At 43.9% G+C, this 22,010-nt stretch overlaps 1 protein-coding gene across 8 annotated transcripts in view; it reads left to right on the top strand.

Annotated features, from left to right (window-relative positions):
• The first annotated feature begins 3,303 nt into the window (after positions 1-3,303).
• MYO5A (myosin VA) overlaps positions 3,304-22,010 on the top strand; it is a 150,281-nt gene continuing 131,574 nt past the window's right edge. For all 8 annotated transcript variants that reach the window (XM_060260301.1, XM_060260302.1, XM_060260297.1 and 5 more), the window contains exon 1: positions 3,304-3,603. In XM_060260301.1, the coding sequence (XP_060116284.1) occupies positions 3,577-3,603 (27 nt within the window). In that variant the 5' untranslated portion in view covers positions 3,304-3,576. The remainder of the gene's footprint in view (positions 3,604-22,010) is intronic.

Here is a 22,010-nt window from a genome sequence, read left to right as displayed (position 1 = left end):
AAACCCTTAAATCTAAACGAGAAAGCAATCAATGCATGGGTCCCCATCCTTTTTGAACCTGCATATGTCTTTGGTATTCTGACATAGCATGGTGGGTGCAGCCACAAAACAGCTGTCCAAATGTGATTGCCACAGAAGGTGTAGCAGCTACAAAATGCCTGCTGCAGGTTACCTTCAGTCACATTGTTGAAGATATTTGTGCTGGGGTGGTAGCTGCTACCAAAACACAATTATTAAATATCTGCACAGCCAGTCAGTAGCCTCACTGGGCAAAAGCCCCACCTGGCTTTGCCCGCTTTCTAAAAAACAGGTGGCAGGTGCCAGAAAATGTGTCAATAGGCACCCTGGGCACTAACTTCTGGTCCCTGCTTTAATGTATAAAACTATAGTATTTTGGGAAAACATTGTGAACAATATCCTCATGCTTTCACTCTCATTTCCTTCCCTCTTGATATGGAGCCTCTCTTCAGTAGTGGCTAACAATTCCTTATTGAGTTCTGGAATAAGATTTTTCTTCTGGGGGCAAACAACTTTCCTTGATATGGAAATAGTGGCCATCTTTTGTAACACTTTTTGGCAGAGGGATGAATGGGTAACTTGTTTAAAATATTTTTCAAGCTCTTGCCACTCAGTTGCTCCAGTTTCCTAGAGTTGGCAAGGCTGTTGTCACTTGTGTGGCTTCTGACACTGGGTGACCCTATGTCACTGCTGCATCATGTAGCATTGATAAGGCAAAAAAAGTTCAGAAGCCCTGGAGAAGTAGCACAGGTAACTGGAATTGTGGCTGTACCCTTCAAAGTTAGGGGAGGCTCATATGATTGGATGTTGCTTAGTATAACAAATCTATGCACATGTCCAGCAAAAGGGGCCCTTATCTATGTACAAGAGTCTTTTGGGGAAAGGGTTCTGCCCCCTCCTACCTGTACTCTAGAAGTACTATAAACATGCCCTTATTTGTTACATTATCTGCATTAGCACTCCATATGGGGATCTATTTTCAGAAAAGCATGGCGTTTTTAGACAGCTTCCATAAAACTATGGTACACTTTATCACAGAACATTAGGGGACAATACACAATTGCACATCAGGTACTGTAATATACTTCAGTAAATTTGTTGTAACTAACCTTTGTGCAGACTCCATGCTGGCTTGACTCAACCTTTTGTATCAAGGAATACACTACGACAAAGACACTGCCCAGAACCAGAATGGATGAAGCACCTAGCTAGTGCTAAGCATCCTAGGAGGAAGTAATTGCTGGGCTTTAGAAATAAAATGAGAAATGTGGTAGTATACATGTATTCCAAATAAATAATAATTTTTTTTTAATTTTATGAGCTGCCTAAAGCAGGTCTCTGGAGAGGCAACATTAATTTTCCAAATAAGTATTGAAAAAGCTTACCTTTCGCACTAAGAGCCAGTTTGGTCTAGTGGTTAAGTGTGCGGACTCTTATCTGGGAGAACCAGGTTTGATTCCCCACTCCTCCACTTGCACCTGCTGGAATGGCCTTGGGTCAGCCATAACTCTGACAGAGGTTGTCCTTGAAAGGACAGCTGCTGTGAGAGCCCTCTCCAGCCCCACCCACCTCACAGGGTGTCTGTTGTGGGGGAGGAAGGTAAAGGAGATTGTGAGCCGCTCTGAGACTCTTCGGAGTGGAGGGCGGGATATAAATCCAATATCTTCTTCTTCTAATGATGCACAAAAAGGCTGTTCACCATCTTGTACATTCAAAGAAAGAAAACCACAAAAACTCTTTATATTGGGTTGCCAGTCTCCAGGTGGCAGCTAGAGATCTAGCATTACAACTGAAGAGGTAGGAAAGTTAACTCTCTTCATGTTGAATTACACTTTTTAAAGTGCTGAATACTACACTATTCCAAGTCAGTCTCAGGTCATTAGTCCTTTAAGCAGAACAAAATCAGAGCCCACAATAGGGTTGCCAGGTCTCCCCTGGTCATCCGCAGAGGAAGGGGGGTAGGCTTGCCAGATTAAGGTTGGGAAACCCCTGGCAGGGCCAGATCTAAGGGGGGGGGCAGAGGGGGCATCCACCCCGGGCACCAGAGCAAGGGGGGAGTGACACCAGCACCCCTTTTCTCTCAAAAAAATAGGTAGATCTTCATGGTGGGAGGGTAGTGGAGAGCACCATTTTTCAACTTTGCCCCTCCTCCAAAAATAAGTACATCTGGCCCTGACTCCTGGAGATTTGGAAGTGGAGCCTGGGGGAGGACGGGGACCTCAGTGGGATGCAATGTCATACAGTCCACCCCCCAAAGCATCCATTTTCTCTTTGGGAACTGATCTCTGTAATATGGCGATAAGCTGTATTTCTGGGGGACATCCAGGTCCCACCTGGAGGCTGGTTTGCTTTTATATAGAGAGAGCCTAAGCACACTGTCCTGAGAGAAAACTGGAGTACAATAAAGTTTATCTGTTGTTCTAAAAAGTTTTCTGGGTCTCATGTATGAGATCCTGAGAGCGTCAGGTTGTTTTAGGAAACTTTGGTAAGAGAGTGTTTTTGAACTATATATATATAAAAAAGAAAATTCCTCATCACATCCTTAGCCCAGGAGCAGCTTATAGACCAAGGTTGGCCGAACTGTGGCTTGGGAGCCACATGTGGCTCTTTCACACATATTGTGTGGCTCTTGAAGCCCCCACCATCCTGTCTGCCATCTTGAAAAAGGCATTTGTCCCTTTAAATCACTTCTCCAAGTCAAGCCAGCCAGCCAGCAGCTTGGAAAATATATTTAAAGTTAAAGGTGCTTTATTTCCACCTCTCCCTCTATTTTCCTTCCTCTCTCAAACACCTGATGTTTATGTCTTGTGGCTTTCAAACATCTGAGATTTATTCTGTGTGGCTCTTATGTTAAGCAAGTCTGGCCACCCCTGTTATAGACCAAAAGAAAATTTCCTGAGCAGTCAACCCTTCACTTGATCAGATGCAACCCACCCCCCCAAAGGCCCCTGGCACGAACTTCCTAAGAGGCAGCCACCCATAAAAGGATCAGGCTGCAAAACAGAAACACGGGTGGGCTGGGGGCTTAAAGGAGCCTGGAAGGCAGGGGGGCTTGCCATTTGCCAACAGCTCCTTTCCTGTCATTGTCTCTTTTCTTACCAGTTTATTCCCGCCCCCGCCCCTTCACCTCTCCGCGCTTCCCCCCTTTCCTCGGCACTTTGCACCCGCAGCCGGTGGGAGGCAGAGCGCGCTCAGGAGTCCGGGGACGCCACGCTCCTGCCGCTGCCGCCTGCATCCCCGCGCCGGCTCTGGTACCCACAATGCATGAAGAGCCGCCGCAGCAGAAGGAGGGGGCCTGCCGAGAGGCTGCATCATCCCCATCCTTCGCCGCCGCCGCGCTTCCCAGGTAGCAACATGGCGAGGTCGGCCTGAGGCGAGGCGAAGCAGCAGCAGCGCCGCCGCCGCCTCCTCCTCCTCCTCAGCAACCTCTTTCCCCCTCCAGTCCCCGGCTTCCGAAGCAACCCCGCCCTGCCCAACCCCGCCTCTGGCCTCCTTCGGCGGAGACTGAGGACGGAGAGCCGCGGCCGGCGGGCCGGCAGCTGCAGCAGCAGCCCCGCGATGGCAGCCTGCGAGCTTTACACCAAGGTGAGGGGAAGATGAGAGGCGCGGAGGGCAGGCGGGCTAGGCCGGGACTGAGGCGGGAACGGAGCCAGGCCCGGGCAGGCTGAGGCGCCGTTGGGCTGGGGCAGTTAATGGCGGTTGGAAGGCGCCTGGCAACGCGGGGAGGAGGGAGGGGTGGTTGCTAAGGGAGGGGGGAGGTCGGCGGCGCCCGGTGAGGAGGCCAAGCGAGGCCAGGCCTAGGGCGATGAGGGGTCCCCCCCCCTTTAAAAATAAAACAGTTTATTTCAACAAACAGATTAACCTTCAGGATGATAGTCAAAATAATAGCCAAAATTATGATCCCACAAAGTCAGCTAGTCCCCAGTCAACATCCAAATGAACCACAAGTACAAACAATGCAAAATCAAATTAAAAACAAATTAATGCCGGACCGCTATATGGTGTTTAGTTGAACCAAAATTCTCACAAGAGAAATAATCCAGAACAGGGGATCACTTCGTTAAAATAGTTGACCTTTGATGGGAAGCATGCCTCTCTTCTAAATTATGTGTAATGTTGTCCAAAACAAAATACTCCCAGCATTTGCTTAACCAGGCCAGGCCACCAGTGAGGGAATTGAATTCTGTCTCCAGTGTAATGCAGTAGCATACTTAGCTGCATTGAGCAGCAAAGAAATCAACTCCTGCTTTAATTCAGAAAGTCTAAAGTCATCCCAAATGTTTAGGAGACAAATGTTAGGGGAATTCTTACTCCCGTGAGGAAGGTTTTTTCAGTGGTAGCAAATGGGAGAAGAAACCGTTGTGTGAAGCAGGGGAAGGCAGGCTGTGCTTCTTCGCGGCCTCCTGGAGGAGTCGGTGGGTGCCCGTTTCATTGTGCTCCTGGTGAAAACCCCATGAGGGGTCGCCCTGAGCTGGCTGCACTTTTACACAGACGCACACAATGGCGGACCCACAGGGCCATCTGTCAGGAATTTCTCTCCTGAGGGAAAACAAAAATCCAGCCCCAGAAGCACCTGGTGAGACCCAGCCAAAATTCCCAGGGTTTTTGCGAGTCAGGTGGAGCTGCGTTAAGCAACAGACGGTAGTCTGTAGCTGCAAAATCATACAACGTTAGAAAATGTTGTCTATGTTTTAAAATATATACGTTTAATTTTTTCCCCTCTTGTTTTCTCTGTTGCTGCGAATTGGCATCAGAGTCTGGCGGCACCTTTTGAAAAAGATGGTGACGTTTGTGTCCCAGCGTCGCCTTCATGAGTCAGCTCGCTCGCTTCGCACCAAAGCTGATGCAGAAATTAAAATGTTGCCTGTATTTTTTTTCAAGAGGACCTCCTGTTCAATTTCCCCCCTCCTGTTTTCCAGCCCTCATCCTGTGCATCACAGGAAGCGAGCGCTCTTGACTCCCAAAAGCTGATGCAGGGAATAAAATGTTTGTTGGTCTTTCAGATTGCAAAACTGTGTTGGGCCGACTTAGCAGCAGAAAATGAAACCCAGTGGCACCTTAAAGATTGACAACACTGGGGTCAGTATGAGTTTCTGTGAGTCACAGCTGGCTTCTTTAGAGTGACAGGCAAAGGAAAATCATACTGAGAATTCTTCTTATGGGGGAGATGGGAGGGGGATGCTGTTGTTTACTGCTCCTGTTTTCTAGCCCTCAATGAGATACCTTCCCTTCTAGTTCTGACTCACAAAAGCTGAAGCAGGAATGAAATGTTGCTAGTCTTCATGGAGCCACTGTTTAATATTCCTCCTGTTTCTCCAGTCCTTCTTTCCTGTCTTGCTTATGGAGGGGCAGTTTTGAGGCTTCAATAAAGAGTTAGCTCCCCCCAGCACTGTGACTTTGTAGCATTCAGGGAATGCCTGCTACTTGTCATCTTAGTGGACCATATTCTAACAGCATCCATCTGATTTGCATCTGGGGGTTGGCCTGAATTGTGCAAGAGAGGAAGGAAGTTCATTGGGCTATATTTAAAATCTGGGGGCCAGTTTGTAAACCTGTGGTCTTATTTCATATCCCCTCCTACAGCTCCCTTCCCATGCCTGGTGGGAACAATAAAGCATTTTGTGGCACCTTTTAAAAAAAATAAAGTGATCTGTTGTGGAGGAGAACTAAAGCCCACAGATTTAGTATGTTTAGTATTGTACCCTCTTCTTTTACTCTGTAAAATGATGAAGCAAATTGTATGGATCAAAAGGGAAAGGAGGTTTTAGACTCCGTAGATGGTTCCTCTTGAGAAATGGTGCCCTGTGAGAGATCACTAGGCCTGAACTCTATGGGTCTTGAAGGTGGTTTAAAACAAGGCCTCCTACCCCCCCCCCACAACACTGTGACTTTAGCCCTGCAGGAAGTGTTTATCTTAGTAGTTCATTCTTGAGAGGTTCATGGTAATCCTTGTTGCATGATTTTTAAAAAGTCTCTGTCTATCACTCTGGCTTCGTTATAATCAGTTGCCATGTATTCTGCATGTTAATGAAAGGATGTGATTGAGAAGGAATACAGATTGCCAGTCACAGTGCCTTTTTTGTTTTTTTGTTTGTTTGCTAAGGATGCCCAGCTGGTACTAGCCAGTGAAGCTATAGTTAGAGAGTGAAGAGCCTGAAATGCCAGTGATTTGGGTCTCACATCTCCCTTGAAAGCTGCCTTAGTCAGGATATGTTGGGATGACTGCTAAAAAAGAGAAGTCTACTCTGAGTGCTCATGAGAACATACAGTGCCAGAGTTCCCAAGCTAGTCTTTAGCTGTGGCTACAGGTGTGGCCACAGAATGTACACAGAGCACAGATGTAGCCACATCAATTTCAAGGTGGTTGTAGTTTGGAAAGTTGACTTTTCAAAGTGACTTGAAGCAGCAAGAACAAAAGAGGAAGAAAAGTACCCTCACGCCCCATGTTTAGAACTGTGCCCTCTTCTTTTACTCTGTAAAATGATGAAGCAAATTATATGGATCAAAAGGAAAAGGAGGTTTTAGGTCCCATCAGGAAATGGTTCCTGTGAGATCACCAGGCCTGAACTCTATGGGTCCTAAGGCTGGTTGTAAACAAGTAACCAGACTGTTGTTTGTTATAAAATATTTTTAAATTTAGTATCGAATTAATAAATCAGGAAAGTTTGTTAAACAATAAAGGTAAAGGTAGTCCCCTGTGCAAGCACCATTCATTTCCAACTCTGGGGTGATGTCGCATCATGACAGGTTCATGGCAAACTTTTTATGGGGTGGTTTGCCATTGCCTTCCCCAGTCATCTACATTTTTCCCCCAGCAAGCTGGGTACTCATTTTACTGACCTTGGAAGTATGGAAAGCTGAGTCAACCTTGAGCCGGCTACCTGAATCCAGCTTCTGTCGGGATCGAACTCAGGCCATGAGCAGAGCTTGGATTGCAGTACTGCAGCTTACCATTCTGCGCCACGGGGCTCCTTTAAACGGTCAATACATTACTCTAAAACTATGCAGCAAGAAAGACTAGCTCAACCATCTAACACTTTCAGAGTATGAATTAGACAGTCATAGACCAAAGCTCAGAAATTCTCTATGCTTTTCCCAGTTGGAATTCAAACAGAATATAGTTTAGGTCTCCAGTCCATCATAGTCCTCATTTCTTTGGGCCTTAGCTGAGTTATAGTTTTTGGCCCAGCAACATCAGGTGAGGATGACATCCAGTCAGGACACACTCTTTGAAGAAGCCTCTAAAAGACTGCCTCATCATCCTGGGTTTTCCACCCTCAACCCCCACTATCATACAGGAGCAGATTTTCGTGAGAAGCTAATTACGCCACCTTCATCTCTGGCCTTGAAGATGATAACAACTGTACAGGCTGTAGACCAATTAGTAACACCTGGAGGAAGTTACTGTTCACATTAACCCTTGAGAGGAGGCCAGGGGAGCTTTACTTCACAGTTCCGTTTGATGGTTCCATTTGAGAAATTGGGATAGAGCAAAATCACATGCAAACATACATACACATTTTTTCAGCATGAAGGCTTAAAAATGAAACCGTTATCTGACCACAGAGTTTTGACCAGATGTGCTTCCAGAATTAATCTGCAGCTTGTGTATTGCTGTTCTTGTTTATGTGATCTCACAGGGTTCTGTGAATCTTAAAAGGTTTTGGAGCGTGAAGAATGCTAGCTGTTTTTTCTGCTTACTATATATTTAGATCTCTGATTCTGTTAATGTACTCTTCTTCATCTTCTGTTCTTAGAATAAAGGTGAGCTGGCTAAATAGTCTCCATCACCCAAGTCATATTACACACAATTACTCGCTTTTGCTATCAGTTTTTCTATCTCGTGACAAAATCTGTGGTGTTTGCCAGTTTGTTTGCTTTGAAAAAAATTAGTTTTTCTTGTAGAAAATCTGTTGAACATATTTTAAATTCTCTTCTTTTTTTGCTGTGGTAGGATTTAGCTTGAATTCAGTCCCTAAAAGTGAGTTGGCTGAATAGAGTCCATAATCCAAGTCATATTATACACAATGATTCACTTTTGCTATCAGCTCTTCTATCTAATGAAGAATCTGTAGTGTTTGCCAGTTTGTTTGCTTTAAAAACTAGTTTGTCTTGTAGAATATCTATGGAACATATCTTAAGTTTTCTTTTTCCTCTCTCTGGTTGGATTTAGTTTTGAGTTCATATAGCTTGTAATACCCAAACTTTTTTTTGTACGGTTGCCTCTTTTAAATTGTTTTATGTTTACTTTTTAATTTTAGCTGAGGGCCAGTCTATATGAGAAGTTGGAGATCTGTGACTGATTCTCCCATTTCTTTAAACTTCCATTACATAGTAGCTGTGAGAAGGCCTGTATTGGAGCACGTTACAGGTTTTTTGGGAGGTGGGGGAGGATAACTCTTCCCTGTGCCTTTGTTGTTTTCCTGGTGTTTTTCCTACTGGGTAAATAGTTGGGGAACAGTTTACACCAGGAATATGGCATGAGTGCCAGTGCCACAATCCCTGTCCAATTTGGACATAAGAACATATGGGAAGCCATGTTGGATCATGTCAGTGGCTCATCCAGTCCAACATTCTGTGTCACACAGTGGCTGAAATCCAGCTGCCCATCAGGAAAAATTAGACATCTGGTCTTGGATCACCATAGTCTTTCTATTCAATTCAATAACTTTTGTTGGCATGATATTGAACATAACAAGGAACCAATCCATCCATCAAATGGCAATTTGCAAATTAAGCGCCTCCTAGATACTAAATATAAAAATTTTGCAACAGTTTCAATTACTAATTAGTTCCGAGTTGACAACAGGAAGACAATTTCATATTTGTTGGGCTTCACTGTTTGCTCACTCAGACGCGTCAATGAGTATGGAGCGCAGGTCAGAGTAAAAAGTACAGTTTAGGAACACATGTTCTAAAGTTTCTGACTCTGGACATGCACGAGTACATAGTCTGTTAGCATAGGGAGTTTTGTGGAATCTTCTAAGAAGTGTTGCAGATGGTAGCAAATTGAACCTAGCTAGTGAATAGGCTCTGCGTTGTCAAGGGGCTGTCACCATGGTCTTGTTTTGTTTGGTTGTCAGAATTGGGGAAGGGGCTACTTTTTACTAATTATATCATTGAACTACCAATGCTGATTCTGGACATGTATTAAGTAGTGTTTGGTTTGTATCTAGGGCATATGAGGGAGACAAAGTAGTTGGTCATAATAGTCTACCAGAAAGGCAAATAAAAGAAAAATCATTGACTTGTAAACAGAACAGTCTTACATCGATTTCAAAAGTCTACAAGGGAAGGAGCTTTCCTCACTTTCTTGACTGTGGGCTGTTATGTAAAGTTGGAGAGCAACAACTGAAAAGATCAGTGCATGGTCTGACGAAATGAAGTCAACAGAAGGAACTGTCTAGAGAAGCACAGTTAACTAGGGTTGCCAGGTTTGTCTTAGGAAATATCTGGGGATATTGGGGGTGGAGCCAGGAGACTTTGGGGTTGGAGTCAGGAGAAAGGTTGTGACAAGCACGATTGAACTCCAAAGGCAGTTTTGGCCATCACATTTAAAGGAACCATGCTCCTTTTAAATGCCTTCCTTATGTTGGAAATAATGGAGGATGGGGGCATCTTCTTTGGGGGCTCATAGAAGTGAACCCCCTGATCCAATAAAGGGACCAGTCTCCATAGGGTATGATGGAGTGCCCAGCTGACATTCAACCCCCTGCCCCCCTTTCTGATAGCTCTGAAGTGGGGGGAGGGATGCCCTGCCCCCAGCTGGGGACTGGCAACCCAAGCACATGGCCTCATATAGCTTTTGATAACCTTGTTTGTGTAGGCTTGCTGACTGTTGTTCTCCTAATCATGACTTTGTTTTTTGCTGAATTGTTGGAGCGAGAAATTGCCACATTAGTGCTGGTCAGTTTGTAGGAAGTAATCCTGTACAGGTCTCTGGAAGCAAGGGGCTTTCTTCCAGGGAAGTGCCCTTAGAATTGCAGCCACAGGATAATGCAAAGAGGCTCGACTGTCTGACTCATGCCTTCTCACACATTCATAGGGACAACTGAAGGCTACAAAATTCAAGTGCATTAGATGAGAACAAAGATGAACGACTTTGGTTTGGAAGTGCAAAAGTGGATGTGTGTGTTATCCTTCAGCCTGAGGACATTCAGATGGATGCACTAGGGGCACAAATTTCACTTAATAAAACAATAATTTAAGCTAGCTAACATTTTATAATTCATATGTTTAATGCTTTGCCAGGTTCCAGAACCTTGGACAACTTTTATATGTTTACAGCAATTTATAAATGATAAATTAACTGTGAATGGAACTGTATGCTGTTTAAGTCCTCTAGATATAAAGAAAGAAGTATATTCAGTTTCGCTTATAATAAACGTTGCTTTACTACTTAGCTGCCTCAACTCAGTGGGGCAGTGTATAAATTCCCCAAATAAATATTGATTTGCCTTAGTTTACTACAAAGCTGTTCCTTTTTCTTTGATAGAAGAAAAGCTCTGGAATAGATGGGAAACCTGCCAATTTGCAAAAGAGCTAGTAAAGATAGTATTTTAGAGATTTCCCCTTTTTAGAATATAGTACAAAGGGAGCCATGGCTTAGACAGTTGAACACAAGCCGTGTTCCGGATCATTTCCAATTGGTTTAGGCCATTTTGAGATTGCTGTGATTCATGTTTTTTCCATAGTTGCTCGTCTCTCATGAAGGTATATTGCAAACTAGATGGTAACTGGAGAGGTCATGGGATTACAACTAATATCCAGGCAGCAGAGATTAATTCACCTGGAGAAAATGGCCACTTTGGAAGGAAGACTGTATGGCATTGTACCCCAACGAAGTTCCTCCTTCTGCTCAGGCTCCACCTCCGAAATCTCTAGATATTTCCCAAATAGGAGCTGGAAACCCTAAACTTAGAATTATGAAGGAGGAGAACTTTCTTTCATTGAGCCTTAAGCTTATTTAGCTTTCTCTTTAGGCAGTCTTAAATTGTTCTGCAATGGTACGTGTTAATTAATATTTACATCCTCACTACACATAACCTAGGGACTGCTTTTATGGCATCACTCTTGCCTTTTGAAGCCTAACTTGGGAAGTGGTGTTCCTAACTGCCAGCTGGGGGGATATAATTATATATACACATTCTTACATATGCAGTTTATTGTAAAAAGTCCACTAGTTGCATCTTCAAGCTAGAGTTTTCTTTTAAGATTTTGGCTTGCTAAGCTGAAAAGGCACCTCTGTTAATTGTAATGGGCTTAATTGTATTAAACTTTGATTTAGTTCTGATGTTGTGCCAATCTCTGGTTTGTATTAACCATAAACTGCAACCCAACGTATGGTTGCAAATGTGCAGCAGGCAAGCTTTGGTCTAAGGTGGTGCACCAGTTGTGGTGTAATGGGTTAGCATGTTGGACTAGCATCTGAGAGATGCAGGTTCTAATTCCCATTCAGTCATGGAAGCTTGCTGGCTGACCTTAGGCCAGTCACATATCTCAGTCTAGTCTACCTCATAAGGTTGCTATGAGATAAAATGGAAGAGAGGATAGCAATATAAACTTCTTTGGTTCCCCATTGGGAGAAAGTGGGGAATAAATTTAGTAAATCAATACAAGTTACTTGTTGGTATTTTCCATCTGCTAGGTCCTCTAGTCTCTAGGTCCAGTTGCCTCTGGAGGTCAGCTATAGTTTTCTCTGTTTATACACCATTTAAACCACAGCTAGCACAAGTAGGATTGCCAGGTCCCCTCACTGTTGTGGCAAGGGGGAATTTTGGAGGTGTTCTAAGGATGGGTGGGATGTCATGCACAATGCTGTGGATTTTGGGCAAAACTCTATGGTTTCCTCCCCCTTCAAAACAATAGAATTTGCCCCTAAATCAGAGTGTCACCAGCACAATGTTGTCACCCAGGACCCTAAGCACAAGCCATGATTTGTAACCAGCCAAACCTTGTGAAATTTTTTAAAGATGTCTGGTTTGTCAATCATATCACACCAGACTTTAGTTAGGCCTTGAGTACATTCCACTACAGTTATAGTGACAAATACCTTGTTTCGCTAACTGCATATTCTCTTGCTTCCAAGGAAAAAATCAATTCCAAAGCAGTTATATATGTTCCTTCCAGTATTTACAAGAAATATATATTTAAATAAAAGTAATAAGTAGCTGGCAGAATGCCAGGTTGTACTTTCGTTGGTTGAGAGAGATTTCTCTTATTGCATACAATTTGCCTGAAGCACTTCCCCATAAACAATATGTGAAATATTTCCCCTCCAATTAGGTGACATGTTTATAGCCTGACATATATGTGACTTACTCCTAAAAGTGGTAAATAAATGTTTAACAGCATATTGATCACCACGCTTGTGAAATATCACAAACTGCTATCTTAGACCAGTACTGGAAATAAGTAGGATTAAGATGTCATATTGCCAATTTACTCAAATGATGCAGAATTTTTCCATTAGCTTCTTGTTGTAGGGAAGGGTTAGGGTTAGCTGCTTCTTGTAGGAAAGACAACCAGGGTTGTGCCATATTTATTTATAATACTTTCTGTCATAGCTTTTTATTGTGCTTGTCTTCTTAGTTATTCAAAGCAATGAGCATGGATACAGAGCTATCATACTGAAATTTGAAGCTATCCTTCAAGAGAGCAAAAATGTGTTGCTTTTACAAATATTATTTTTAATTCACATAATGCCACCTGTGTGTTTGTGTGCCCCCATAGCATGGATTACTAGAAATATCTTCGTTCTGGCTCCCCCACCCCATTTTGGTCATGTGATTGCGGGAACTGCATCCTTGAGAGAAACAGCTTACTTTGAAAAATATGCAACAAAATTGTAACAGTAGTAAAACAGTCTGCTATTAGCAGTTATTGCAGAGACAGTGCAAACAGCACTTAGCTAACAGAGTGTTTGAAGTAAATTAAAGATTTACTGATCAACATGTTGCACTTGCATTTTAAAGCCTTTTTCAGTAAGTGAACAAGGTACCAGATAGATCAACAGCTAAACTATGGTTTAGACCACTTTGTCTGAATGCTGGGATGTGTTCTGAGGAGGAAATGATATTAGTAGGGTGGGGAGTGTCTGTGGTTTTGGACTATGTAGTCCACTGGTGCAGATTTCTTGTAGATCTCAAAAGCAAGACATTAAATAATATATTTTGTAATCTTTACTGTCCAGTAAAAAAACTGGAACTTAATTCATGAGCATCTACTTTGCATGCAGAAGGTGCTAGGTTTGATCCCTGGCATTTCCAGTTGAAAGGGCCAGGTACAAAGTCAGGACTTGACAAATCTCAGGCATCAAGTTACCACAATATCTGGAAATTTAATTGTGGACTACAGTAATTTTAGCATAGTCTCTTGGCAATTGTCAAAAGATGTACAAATCTTATTTGTCGTTTTGCATCAGAATGCTTTGTTGTATGGCATAAAGTGTGTCTGTGTGCAATTCTTTTATTGATTGTTTTTATGTGAAGTTTATAGTTTCTTAAGGTGATCATCCTTGGCGACTTCAATGCCAGAGTAGGTAAAGACTCGGAAGCCTGGAAAGGAGTACTTGGCAAACACGGCATTGGCAACTGCAATGACAACGGGCGCCTCCTGCTAGAATTCTGCATGGAGCACCAGCTCACCATCACCAACACTATCTTCCAGCAGAAGAACAGTCTGAAGACAACCTGGATGCACCCACGGTCCAAGCATTGGCACCTTATCGACTACATTCTGGTGCGCCAGAGAGACCTTCGAGATGTCTTACACACCCGAGTAATGCCCAGCGCAGAATGTCATACGGATCATCGTCTTGTACGCTGCAATCTCCGTCTTCACTTTAAACCCACACCCAGGAGAGGAGGTATCCCTCGGAGGAAGTTTCAGGTTGGCAGCCTCCAGTCAGCCGAAGTTAAAGCTGCCTTCCAGGCAAAACTCCAGTCAAGAATTGAGGACCTCAGTTGCCCCACAGACCCTTCTCCAGAAGCACTCTGGGAACACCTAAAAACTACCGTCCTGCAGATCTCTGAAGAAGTCCTCGGGTTCTCCACAAGGAAGAACAAGGACTGGTTTGATGAGAACAATCAAGAGATCCAAGAATTACTGGCAAAAAAGAGATCTGCCTACCAAGCACATCTTGCTCAGCCCTCCTGTCCTGGGAAAAAAGCAACCTTTCGCGCTGCATGTAGCAACCTCCAGCGCAAGCTTCGAGACATTCAGAACGAGTGGTGGACCAAGCTTGCAGAGAGAACCCAGCTGTGTGCAGACACTGGTGATTTAAGAGGGTTCTACGAAGCCCTGAAGGCAGTATATGGTCCATCATATCAGGCTCAGAGTCCCTTGCATAGTGCAGACGGCCAAGTGCTCCTCACAGACAAGGCATCCATACTGAACCGGTGGTCGGAGTATTTTCAGGTTCTCTTCAGTGCCAAGCGTGTAGTTCAAGATTCAGCAATCCACCTCACCCCACTTCAACCGGTGAAAACAGAGTTGGATGAGATCCCCACCCTAGAAGAGACTGTTAAAGCCATCAAGCAACTGAAAAGTGGCAAGGCAGCAGGAGTTGATGGAATTCCACCAGAGATCTGGAAGCATGGGGGCACAGTACTACATAGCTCACTTCACAAAGTACTTGTCACCTGCTGGGAACAAGGCAAATTACCACAGGACTTTCGCGATGCAATCATCATCACCCTATACAAGAACAAAGGGGAAAAGTCAGACTGCTCCAACTACCGGGGGATAACCCTGCTCTCCATCGCAGGCAAAATCCTTGCCAGAATACTCCTGAACAGACTGGTGCCCACCATTGCAGAAGAACTCCTCCCAGAGAGCCAGTGCGGCTTCAGAGCTAACAGGAGCACCACCGACATGGTATTTGTTCTCAGGCAGCTCCAAGAGAAATGCAGGGAACAGAACAAGGGTCTGTATGTGACTTTTGTCGACCTTACCAAAGCTTTCGATACCGTTAGCAGGGAAGGCCTGTGGCAAATCTTGGAACGTTTAGGATGTCCCCCAAGGTTCCTCAGCATGATCATCCAGCTACACGAAGACCAGCGAGGCCAAGTCAGACACTGCAACGACCTCTCGGAGCCCTTCCCAATAGGCACAGGTGTAAAGCAAGGCTGCGTTCTCGCGCCAACTCTCTTTACGATCTTCTTTAGCATGATGCTTCAAAGAGCCGCAGTAGATCTAGATGAGGACGATGGTGTCTACATCCGCTATCGCACCGATGGCAGCCTGTTCAACCTGAGGCGACTAAAGGCACACTCCAAGACAATGGAAAAACTCATCCGAGAGCTACTGTTTGCTGATGATGCTGCACTCGTCTCCCACTCGGTATCAGCTCTGCAGCATATGACGTCCTGCTTTGCAGAGGCTGCCAAGCTATTCGGCCTAGAAGTTAGTCTGAAGAAGACAGAAGTTCTCCACCAGCCTGCACCCCAGGAAGATTATCACCCTCCCTGCATCACTGTGGGTGAATCAGTTCTGAAGACAGTCCAGCAGTTTAGCTACCTGGGGTGCATCATCTCCTCAGATGCCAAGATCGACAAGGAGATTGACAACAGGCTGGCAAAGGCAAACCGTGCATTTGGCCGACTGCACAAAAGAGTGTGGAGCAACAAGCATCTGGAAAAAGGCACAAAGATCAATGTTTACAAAGCGGTTGTGATGACAACCCTCATCTATGGCTCCGAATCGTGGGTTTTATACCGTCATCACCTGCGACTCCTTGAGCGCTTTCATCAGCGCTGCCTTCGCACCATCCTCAACATCCACTGGAGTGACTTTGTGACCAACACTGAAGTCCTCAAGCGGGCAGAGGTTACCAGCATCAAGGCACTGCTTTTGAAGACGCAGCTGCGCTGGGCAGGGCATATTTCTAGGATGGAAAACCACCGCCTTCCCAAGATTGCCCTGTATGGCGAACTCTCCACCGGCCATCGAAATAGAGGGGCACCAAAGAAGAGGTACAAGGACTCCTTGAAGAAATCCCTTAGCACCTGTCACATCAACCATCACCAGTGGTCTGACCTAGCCTCAGATCGCAAAGCATGGAGGCACACCATCCACCAGGCTGTCTCTTCCTTTGAGAACACACGCATAGCTGGTCTTGAGGACAAAAGGAGATTGAGGAAGAATCGCACTGCTACAGGACCAACCCTAAATCAGACTTTTCCCTGCAGCCGCTGTGGCCGGACCTGCCTGTCCCACATTGGTCTTGTCAGCCACCAGCGAGCCTGCAGCAAACGTGGACTATTGCACCCTTCTTAAATCTTCGTTCGCGAAGCCAAGCCGAGAGATAGTTTCTTAACCTGTTGCTTTCCATGCCAACTACAATAATTAAACAGGGCTTTTTAAATAGTGAAATTATGAGAGATAGGGGAGAAATTAGGTTAGGGTTAGCTTCTTGTTGTAGGGAAGACAACAAGGGGTTATGCCATATTTATTTATAATACTTTTTGTCAAAGCTTTAATAAAATTATGAGAAACTGAAGAACTTAGGTCAGGGTAACCCTGACCTGATCCTCCATGTACGATCTTAGCCATGGCTTCCCAAGTGTGGTGTGTATGTGTTCTTCATATGTGATTGTGCCTGATTTTCTTAACACAGAGATACTACCTATGAAGATACCATCTATATAGACAATCATTTGTGTATGAAGTAGCCTATAAAAAGTCCTGGCTTCCTATAACATGCCATGTTCTTGTTGCTTCTTGCGATGTTTCTTTAATAATGCACATTAGGGATTGACTCTGAAATGCCCTTGCCACAAAGCAAAGCTAGTTTACTTTGGGTGTGCCAGATGAACACTAGATAGATGCTGAATAGACTCCAATCTCAGAACCACTAACCACTCCCACGCTTTAGTGATGTGATATGTAAGCTGAATCAGCAGTTTGCGAGAAGATTCAACAAGCTTTCTGAAAGGCCAGTAAATGGAGAATGGCCAAATTCAGCTGTGAGTCGTGTAACCATGTAGGAGTCTGTGTGTGAGCTGTCTACTCTAAAGTCTTTGCCATACATACAGGCACATCTCCAAAGAAGTTAGTAATGCGTGCATAGCTATTATTCCTTCAGAAAGCAAGCAGAGCAGTATCCTAATAGCCACCCATGGTCTTCTGAAACATTTATCATGGGGATGTACTGTGTACAATTGGAGTACTGTGTACAATTCTGGTCACCACACCTCAAAAAAGATATTATAGCATTGGAAAAAGTACAGAAAAGGATAACTGGAATGATTAAAGGGTTAGAACACTTTCCCTATGAAGAAAGGTTAAAACGCTTGGGGCTCTTTAGCTTGGAGAAACGCCGACTGAGGGGTGACATAATAGAGGTTTACAAGATTATGCATGGGATAGAGAAGGTAGAGAAAGAAGTACTTTTCTCCCTTTCTCACAAAGAAGAACTCATGGGACACTCCATGAAATTGCTGAGCAGTTGAGTTAGAACAGATAAAAGGAAGTACTTCTTCACCCAAAGGGTGATTAACACATGGAATTCACTGCCACAGGAGGTGGCAGCGGCTACAAGCATAGCCAGCTTTAAGAGGGGATTGGATAAACATATGGAGCAGTAGGTCCATCAGTGGCTGTTAGCCACAGCGTATTGTTGGAACTCTCTGTCTGGGGCAATGATGCTCTGTATTCTTGGTGCTTGGTGGGGGGCAGCAGTGGGAGGGCTTCTAGTGTCCTGGCCCCATTGTTGGACCTCCTGATGGTACCTGGGTTTTGGCCACTGTGTGACTCAGAGTGTTGGACTGGATGTATGTTGTAGAATTAAGTCTGGAATGAATCAGTTGGGTATCTGTTATAGCCCACTGAACTTAGGAGGGATATACAATCATTTTAAATAGGTAACTTGGTTACTGTATCTTGATATGACTTCCCTTAGTGTCATAGGCTATTCTGTGGATTCTCACCCATGTCTGTGTTAGAATTTTGGAACTGGAGAAACTGAAGACCTGGCAGTTATTTGGGGCTGTGCCATGAAAAGATCTCAATCAGTAAGCCTGTGAGTGGTGTAGCCCATCAGATAAATATGTAAATATACATAAAGCGACACAAATTACTACTCAAGCATTTTATAAGAAGAAAATGGCGGTAGAGAACAGTCGAAGTCTTGGGAGCTTTGTGTTCCTTCCTGCTCAAGCTGGCAAACCCAGTAATCCATTGGAGATGGAGGTGGTAGCAGAAACATCAAAGCACAGCTGTCCTGGGGTGGGAAGTGCCATACCTGCAGCGGGAATTATGGTACCCAACCAGTTGCATCTTGCATTCTCCTGCCTTGTAGCAAACAGGAGCAGGAGGCAGCAGAATAAAATCTGGTGCAAGATTCTATCCCGTTTTTAATCTGCCCTCACACCATGGTTCTCAGGGTTGTATACATCTTTCCTCCATTTTACTGTCTCTACAACCTTCTGTGGCGAGTCAAGTGAAGAGAGAATGATTGATTAGGTCACCTGGTAATCTTTGTGTCCAAATGGATGTATGAACTTGACTTTTTCTAGTCTAGCATGATAATCACTGTGCTGCACTGATTCTCAGTTATTTTTGTAGCTGGTGTGGACAGGCTATTCCTTTTATGATTTTTTAAAAAAAAGATTAAGGTCATTTGTTGAGTTGTGTAGTTCTGTTTTTTTCTTTACAATCAAATAAGCTTTGCTGAAGACTGCAGCATCTAGTTGTTGTAGATTTTTCCGGGCTGTATGACCGTGGTCTTTTTTTTTTTTTTAACTGCAGCATCTGTTGTGATGTGGCAGAATGCTGAGAGGCTGTTCCTTTCGCTTTGAGGTGATAATGTTGGGGTTAGCGCATCCCAGAAACAAGACCTCTGCTGCGTTGCCTGTGTCTCCTAGCTACCACTGGCTTCCAATAACTGGGTGCTGTGATCTCCTTGCACAATAACGAGGCCTTGCTTCCAGGAGCTATGCCCCAACAAAAATAATACAATTCCTATACTGTTCATATAAATTATGCAGTTTTGTATGATTTCTCTTGCCCTGCATAATTTTTGTAATTTTGAAGCTATTTCATAATTTATTTCATTTCTTCTGGGCACACAGCCATGCTCTGATGCCTTGTCTAGTTTCTGAGATTTCACTAGGCATTATTTCATGTCAACATTTGAGCACGCTGTTACATCATTTAGGGCTTTTCCTCCCTGTTTTTAAAGGAAAGCTGAGCTGTGCATTCATACAGTATTCTTTCACTCTGGATCACTCCCATGGCAGCAGAACAAACTCATAGTTCTATATGAAGTAATACCCTCCTGGAATGGCCAGAGATTATAGTATCAGATAAAATTGTCAGTGACTTAAATATGGGTCTTTTGGCCTCTGTGTGATGGACTAGATGGGCCATTGGCTTGATACAACATGGCATCTCTTTTGTTCTTATGTTTATACATATGCACTTGTTTCTCAAGATGCAAGGACTCCAGTCCAGCTAAGGAGATCTGAGAACAGGCATAAATTTGGTGCTCACTGAACTGCACATTTATATGTACATCAAAGTGTTATTGCTACCCAGTTGCACTCCATTGTGTTCATCTGGAGTTATTCAGATCTACACCTCCATCCACATTATGGTTCCGCCAAGGCTAGGAACAGGTTATGAATGAAGACAGGACATGGGTGACAGAATTACAGCCCCCCCCCCACTCCCGAAAGTAATCAGGGCTTTTTTTGAGCAGAAACACAGTTCCGGCTGGCTTGACATCAGGGGTGTGACCTAATATGCAAATGAGTTCCTGCTGGGCTTTTTCTGCAAAAAAAAGCCCCATGTGTAAGACTTCATATCCCAGTACCAATACAGTTGTGGGTTTATGAAATCCACTGTTAGTCTTCCCAGTATCAGCATGCTTTTCATGGAGGAAGGAAGATAGGTAAGCCATCTGTTCACACAGCACAAGAGAGCTGCTTGTTGTCTGCCTTAAGGGGAATGAATAAGAAATTATTTAACCTCCTCTGAGTAATTTTTTTTTTCAATTTCAACACTTGATGACTGTCATAAGACGATTCGCTCAAGAGGCACGGAGTGAAAACACTCTTCCTCTTTGTGTGGCTGAAGAAGTCAATTCAGATTTTGTGAAAAGCCTTGACAATGAAGGAATTCAGTGTTCTGACATAGCTGTCACACATTGGCCTCTTCAGGGGAGTTATGGTTTGTTTTTACATAGTTTTGAAAGGTGGGTAGCACCAGTCTTGCAGAAGAGCTGGGAGACGGTCAGGGGCTGTCTGAACTTTGTTGTGGATCGATTCTGAATGTAGACCTCATTTACTTGAAGAACATGTCGTTTGTAACATCTACAGTGGCTGCTGCTCAGAATGCCAGTATTTCACCCTACCAAATGCTAGATGACTTAGACTATGCCTATGTCAAAGTAAGTGTTGCTTTTTCTTTCCCACCTTGTTGCTGATATAAATAGAATTGTCTTGTAATTGGCAAGCAACCTAAAGGCTGAAATGACGGGAAAGATCTTTTTTAAAATGTAGAAGTTTTTTTTAACTATAAAAAAATTCTTCTCTCCCCCCCCCCCCCCCTGGGGTGGTGGTGTTGGGTTTTGTTTTGTTTTTACTAGAGGAACAGCAGTTGGGGTGGTGGTGTTGAATCTTGTCCCCATTTTCCAAATCTAAATCAATCTCTCAGAAAGATGCTATCAGTCTTGGGGGAAGGAGGGATGCCAGGAATGGTATCATACCTGCAAGTGGGGTGGGGGGAATAACAGTTTTCAAGGGTGGTGGAAGATCAGTTGTGAAACACTTTAAACAGCCATGAACCCTACCTCAATAGCTCTAAACAGAATTCAAGTCTTCCTGGCTGCTCTAAAGTTTTGTTCATAAAGCTGGGCTATCACATCTCCATCTGTCAGGCCTATGACAAGAAACTAAAGTTCTTCAACCCCTAAGCATTTCTCCCCTGCTCTAATCAAGCTGATTATATTTTTTATTGTACCTCTGTATCTTGACTCCCTTCTTTGGAACAGCCATCCCATCTTCTGACTGGGAATGAAGGATCTACATTCCGACTTGTAAAACTGATGGGAGAGCGCTCTGCCTCTTGGAAGGTTATATCTGGAAGTCTTTATGGTATTTTAGATGCTTGTTCTTGTTCAGTCGCACAGTCGATTCTGAGTCTTTGCGACCCCATGGACCAAGTCATGACAGGCCCTCCTGTCTTCCACCATCCTCCGAAGTCTGCTCAAATTCATGTTAGTTACATCAGTAATGCTGTCATCTCATCTTTTGCTGTCTCCTTCTTCTTTTGCCTTCTGTCTTTCCTAGCATCAGGATCTTCTCCAGGGAGTGCTCCCTTCTTATTTGGTGGCCAAAGTATTTGAGTTTCAGCTTCAGCATCTGACCTTCCAGAGAACAGTCAGGGTGGATTTTCCTTAGGACTGACTGATTTGATCTTCTTGCAGTCCAAGAGACTCTCAAGAGTCTTCTCCAGCACCAGTTTTAGATGCTACTGGACCCCAATAATGATGTTCAACTGTAACTAGTTACAGGACTGCATCTTAAGGGATATGTTACAGTTGTACGTAAAATGTATAGCTTACTTTTAAGATGTTTAAAGGTTACATAAATAAGATTATTCAGAGTATGCTAGCTAACTTTTTATGGGATGAAACTCTTGATTGTTGGGGGTGGGTGGAAGGGGGAAACCAGTACTGCTTTTTGAAATTCTTAAAAGTTTTTTGAGGAGGATTTGCCGACATAACAGTTGTCAGAGTAATCCTGTAAAGCAGATTTGTTCCACAGCGAGATGTTGTTATTGTAGAATTTATTTTGTTCCTGGTGATTTATCTCCACTATTAGTTTTGTGATGGTAATGTAACAGAATGCTTGGAGGAGAAAGATGAACTTTTATGTGCAATCCTGTGCAGAGTTCTTCCGCTGTAACTTGATTAGTATAAATGAGTTTAGGCTGAAGTAAGTTGGCATAGGATTGCACAGCTGTATAACTGTGTATTGATTAGCTGG

The sequence above is a fragment of the Heteronotia binoei genome, chromosome 19 (genome assembly GCF_032191835.1).
Source record: "Heteronotia binoei isolate CCM8104 ecotype False Entrance Well chromosome 19, APGP_CSIRO_Hbin_v1, whole genome shotgun sequence".
NCBI classification, from domain to species: domain Eukaryota; kingdom Metazoa; phylum Chordata; class Lepidosauria; order Squamata; family Gekkonidae; genus Heteronotia; species Heteronotia binoei.
This window is presented reverse-complemented; position numbering and strand designations above follow the sequence as displayed.